General features: G+C 60.8%; 1 protein-coding gene across 2 annotated transcripts; it reads right to left on the minus strand.

The window, feature by feature from the left end:
- Positions 1–812: 812 nt before the first annotated feature.
- Positions 813–3,811, minus strand: LOC138922407 (ral guanine nucleotide dissociation stimulator-like). Of its 2 annotated transcripts, none has more exons than XM_070259092.1 (7): positions 3,711–3,811; positions 3,444–3,497; positions 2,951–3,025; positions 2,354–2,386; positions 1,867–1,988; positions 1,557–1,660; positions 813–1,231 (listed from the first exon to the last, which is right to left on the minus strand). In XM_070259092.1, exons 1-7 carry the CDS (start codon positions 3,771–3,773, stop codon positions 1,074–1,076), a joined length of 609 nt encoding a protein of 202 aa, XP_070115193.1. In that variant the 5' UTR covers positions 3,774–3,811; the 3' UTR covers positions 813–1,073. The 2 variants fall into 2 exon arrangements, with proteins under 2 accessions (XP_070115193.1, XP_070115194.1); XM_070259093.1 differs by having other exon boundaries at positions 3,598–3,737.
- Positions 3,812–5,235: the final 1,424 nt, after the last annotated feature.

Genomic DNA, 5,235 nt, shown 5'->3' on the forward strand with positions numbered 1-5,235 from the left:
ATGTTTGCAAAGCAGACTCCACCCGTGATCCGTCAGACCCTGCCAGGGAGGAGTGGCCACGAGGTACGGGACAGAGAGGCCGAGGCATTCGAGGGAATTTCTGCCCTTCCAAGAATTGCAGAAGGAAGTGCACGGAGGCAGGAAATCCTGGTGGACAAGGAGCAGTGATGCGTCGGGAAGGATGCCCAGATGTAGCCTTCAAAGCTGCATCACAGATCTGTCCCCCTGGATACCAAACTTGCAGGGAAAGGAATTCAGAGCCGTGGACCAGGATCCCAGAGGATTCCAATCCAGGTGAAGGGTGAACATGGAGCCCCCAGAGGGGCCGGGGGAGGGAGGGTCCTGCCTGCCCTTAGTCCATCTGCACATGACCTTCTCCGGCCTTGACCCTCCACATGCACGTTTTGAGCTTTTACATCGTTCTCTGCACTTAGAGCTGCTGCTGTCCAGAGCCTCATTAGAAAACGACAAGTTCCTAACATCTGGTGAAGAGGAACCTCCACAAGAGAAGCCGAAAACGTGGCCTCTCCTCCAAAGGGGTGGAAAAGCAGCCACTGTCCTGGGGCAGGTCGTGGTGCTGGCCCGTGCCATTTTAAAGACACCCGCATTCCAGTGGTTGTTGCTCTGCCTGTGAAAGTACCTCCACCCTCTAAATGCCAGGAGCTCTGGGTGCTGTCTCTGCTCCTGGCCCACGTGAACCACACTGAAATGAAGCCGTCCTCTGAGTAAGGGGGGGCGCGGAGGTGTCCCTCAGTATCCAGGGAGGGGCCTGGCCCTTCTCCCTTCTCTCACATACAATAAGCCGAGACCCTGCAAGATTTCTTCATTCCAGGAGGAACGCGAGAGTCTGTGTCTCCTTGACACGAGCACAGGAGGGGAAAGAACCAGACCGTGACTCGCAGGCTGGAACAGAAACAGGATTTTAACATCAAATTCAAAACTAGCACTAACTACTAACACGAAAGAAATACGGCCCCTTCCCAAGTGGTAAACAGGCGCTGGGGTGGAGCTGCCAGGCCTGTGGGGTGGGGTCGTCCCCTCCCTCTTGGGCTCCAGGGCTCCCAGGAAAAGGCTTAGAATGTTCTTCTCCCCATCAGCATGGGAGGAGCCGGCCTGGGGCCCCGCGTGTTTCCCAGCCGCGTCCCCGCCGCTGAAGAGCAGGCTGCACTCGAGCTGTTGGAAGGACCGGGATCTGCCACTGTTGCTGGGTTCTGCGTCAGGGGTCTGGTGACTGAAGAGAAGACACTGATGATTGGGGGGGTCACACCAGTATCCCAGCCCAACACCTCAGCCCCACTGCATTCTGCTCCAAACCTTGTCCTGAGTGTTCAGTCAACACTACCCCATTGTCCCTGACATGGGAGCTGGCATTTCGCTTCACCCATTTCACAGAAGAGGAAGCTGAGTCCCACAAAGGTCAAGGGAATTGTCCCTCACAGGCCTGGTCAGCAGTGGAGCTGGGATCCCCGTGCCGGCTGTCCATCTCCCTAGGCCCGTGCTTAGCCCGAAGCTTTCCGGAGCCCCTGGCTTCAGTCCCTGCCTGTCTGGACACTCACCGAGCCCTGAGCTGAGAGACGCGCGGTTCTTCTTGGGCAGGAAAAACCGGCGCATCTTGCCGGCCCTCTCCTGTGGGGGCTCCAGGTGGCAGGACAGGCTGTAGCTAAAGGACAGAGGGGACTTTTCAGCTACCGGGAGCCACACCTCAGGTGACCCTCCCAGAGACGGCCAGCAGTTGGAGTCCCAGGGCCCCACGGGTGACCATGCGACAAGCCCCGGGACTGACCCGGAAGCCACGGGCACGGGCTCCCTGGAGCTGGCCATCAGAGAGAGTCCGCCTTGCCCTCACCAACTCCTGCCCCGCCTCACCTCTCATCCTCGCTGAGGGGCTCCATGGCCTCGAACCAGGCCCCAAATCGCTCCTCAGCCTCAATGTGGTAAAGATGGACTGCCTCCTGGAGCAGGAAGATCTGCTCGGTGACTTTGAATTCCTGGGAGAAAGGACATGATGCAGACGGGGCCTGGGTGGGGGACCGTGCTGGGGACTCAGACAGGTGAGAAGAGGGTCAAGGAGCTGGTCTGGGGTCTTGGCCCACATGGGAACCCTCCTTCCCTCCAATTCCGTGCAGGACTTGCTCGTTCTCACAGTTGGCTTGAAATAGCTCCTCCTGCAGGAAGGTGTCCTTGGTGCCAGCCCCTTCCCCCACGCACCAATGGGACGGCTTTCCCAGCTCTGGGTGCCGAACTCTCCCAAGGAAAGCAAGGCCCAAGGCATCGGGCCAGAGAAGGTCTTCCCCGGAGGAGTCTCTGATTGCCACAGCCCCACCCTCCGCACGGGGAGGCCACAGCTGCTCACCTCACTCCTTTTCTCAAAATTGATCTCATTTCCCTGGAAGGCAGAGAGCCAAAGCCCATGAGCAACAGCCCCCTTAGCCCATAGCTAGCCCCCGTCTCCACCCTTTCTCAGGTTGCACTACCAGCAGGGTCGACCAGGGAGCAGGCGCTACCAGAAACGGGAATGGGTCCCGGGCAAGACTCTGAGCTCCAGAGCAAGGAGGCCACGGGGCTATGGCTCAGGGACATTCTAAGACAGCCCTCTCTGACAGACAGACAGACTGAGGCCTCAGGCAGGAAGGGATGCTCAGCCACTCGTGTGCTTCCTGCCTTGGAGGGGCCTGGCTTCACTCCCTGCAGGGGCGGGGCCTGAGGGAGAGGCTGAGTCCAGCTCAGACACACCCTCCAGCAGCTCCGCAGTCAGGCAGCCTGGACTGGCGGCTCACCTGGATCCTATATTCACTCATCACTAAGATGGCCATGACACCCAGCTCCCGGGGTGGCTGTGAGGCCCTCACGAGAGGACTCTGCCAAGGGTTGTGAGCTCAAGCCTCAGTGCAAGTCTCTCCTCCCAAATCTCCGAATCCTGATCCCCAGCTCCACCTCCAGGCTCACTCACCTCCAGGTAATCCTCCATGTTGGTGTCCAGCAGCAGTAGGTAATTGAGGAATGTGCCAAGGAAGGGGATGAGCCCCTGTGCCAGCGGGGTGGAGACGGTGATGAGATCCCGCTCTCAGGAGCCGTCAAAGACCTCTCCTCCACTCCTCACCCCAGCCTCCTGCCCAGCCCAAGCTACCCACCTAGGCGGCCTCCCCCCAATTTCCTCCTCTTCTCTCCTCCAGGAACCCCAAACTCCTCCAGGCACCTCCCAGCAGCCGGCTCTGGCAAAACCCAGGGTACGTGGTCCCCGCCCCTCCCTGTCCCAAATCCGTTGTGCGCCCATCCGTTCCAGGCCTCCTCCTGGTCACTTCCAATGCAGGCATTTCAGGTCTGTGGCACCAGGAGCAGGGCTGGAGGAGAAAGGCTCCCTCTCTGCTGGTAGAGACCTCCGGCTAGGAAGGGGAGTCCCCTCTCCTGCGACTCCTGGGCCCCTCCTCCACAGGCACCCTTACCTTCTGGGCACCTGTGGGGCCCGTCTCCAGGCTGGTCAACATAGAGGTCGCCTCCTGCCAGGGTGTTGACAGGGCCAGTGAGCCGACGCTCCCCTCCAAGTGTCCTCCCAGACCCCTCCCAGATCGGGGACCCTGGACATGTGGCCCCAGTCACCTGGTGCCCCTGCGGCTCCCGCCTCCAGGGTGCTCTGATTCCAGAGCCATCCCAGCTCCAACACTCACTCCTGTGTGACCTTGGGCCCGCCCAGGCCTCCCTGAACCTGTTACCTCGTCTGGAAGGTTTGACGAACTCTGTCTGCCTCCCACAGTCTCCTGAGGCCCAAGCGTCATCTGACCGTCATCACTGCTCTCCGCTCAAGCCTGCCTCTGGAGCCAGGTCCAAGCTCCCCACATTCCTCCCCACCCTTGAGCCTCGGCACCCACTGTGAGGCCTGCACCACGGCTCATCTCCCTCTGGCTCCCAGATGAGGAGACCAAGGCCCACACAGGGGCAGGGACTTGCTCAGGGGGCCCCAGAGGAGAGGCTGCTCCCCCTCCCAGCCACAGGCCCCTGTCTCCTCTGCCTTCACACCACCCTCTGCCCAGCCGCTGACCACAGTGCTGTCCTCGGGACTCTCAGGCTGTGTTCGGGCCCCCAGCTGGGCCGAGCCACGGATGGAGGGAGATGAGGTGTCTCAGGAGGCCTGGTCAAGTGGCTTCTGCCAGCCCCAACGCCCAGGAGTCTCTGATCCCAGGCCGAGGCCAAGGCCTTGCTAAAGCCCTCAGCTCCCTAGGATCCCCTCAGGGAGTTCCCCTGCACAGAATTCTTTCTTCATCCGCTCAGGATGGGGACCCCGAATGCCACGTCTGACTAGCAGGGGAGGGGGCGACCAGGGCACTGCGGGGTGGCATTTCCTTTCTGTTTTACGAGGAAACTTCTGACGTCTGGGCGGGAAGGATCCCTGAAGAAGCCATCAGTTCCCTGGGCACTTGCCCTTGCCCTCCGGGGCACATGTCATCGCCAACAAGGACCTGGGTGAGCATCCCACTGGGACTGTCTGCAGCGCCCACTTTAGGGGCCAGAGTGGGGAGTCACCGAGGGGACACAGATCTGTCCCAGGTCCAGTGTCCGTCCCAAGGCTGGGAAGCCCCTGAGTGCCCCCGGCCCGTGGGATCCGGCAGTGCCCATCCCTCAGGCAGGCAGGGTGCCCTTCTTGCGAGGCACAGTGAAGACAGAAGGAGCAGTGGGGCCCTGGCTTCCTGAGCACAGACTGGGCTGACTTCGGAAGAAAGGAAGCCCGCCCACTCGCTCCAGCCAGTGGCCAGGAGGAAGATGCAGGGCAGCTGATGGAGCAGCATGGAAGCCAGACACCGGCACCTTCTGCCAGGTCCTCAGCCTCCTGGAACAGTCCAGCCCGCACCATTCTATCCCATGCCCCTGGCCTCCTGTCCCAAACTGCCCCCACCTGCCCATGGAGCTAGCACATCCCTCTTCCTGTCCATCTTTTCCTGACCAACTTCACGTGACAGGAGAACCAAAGCTCATCCTGCCGGGTCCCCTCCCCTCTCGCTCCCCCTCCTTCCAGATGTGCAGCCTCCGTCTTACCTTCACCAGCTGCCTCCTGCTCACCCACTGGTCTTTGATGAACCTCTTCAACTTTCGAGAGCTCTTCCTGAGGGGAGAGGAAAGGAGGAAAGAAAACCCGGGGCGGTTGAAGGCGAAATGCCTTTGGCTGAGAACCCGGAAGGTTCAAAGGGCCTGGGGCCTGGACGAGGGTTTTCCCCGGGTTCTTCGGAGCTCTGAGGTCACCGT

This window comes from Equus caballus, unplaced genomic scaffold, assembly GCF_041296265.1.
Source record: "Equus caballus isolate H_3958 breed thoroughbred unplaced genomic scaffold, TB-T2T haplotype2-0000794, whole genome shotgun sequence".
Classification (NCBI taxonomy): Eukaryota; Metazoa; Chordata; class Mammalia; order Perissodactyla; family Equidae; genus Equus; species Equus caballus.

What these genes read in the sequence shown, in the direction of transcription:
- LOC138922407 (XM_070259092.1), bottom strand. Translation starts at nt 3,773, where the DNA reads ATGACGCTTGGGCCTCAGGAGACTGTGGGAGGCAGACAGAGTTCGTCA. An exon ending in GCCCCACAGGTGCCCAGAAG is followed by an intron (nt 3,026 to 3,443) that starts GTAAGGGTGCCT and finishes CCGCTGGCACAG; the next exon opens with GGGCTCATCCCCTTCCTTGG. An exon ending in ATTTTGAGAAAAGGAGTGAG is followed by an intron (nt 1,989 to 2,353) that starts GTGAGCAGCTGT and finishes CCTTTCTCCCAG; the next exon opens with GAATTCAAAGTCACCGAGCA.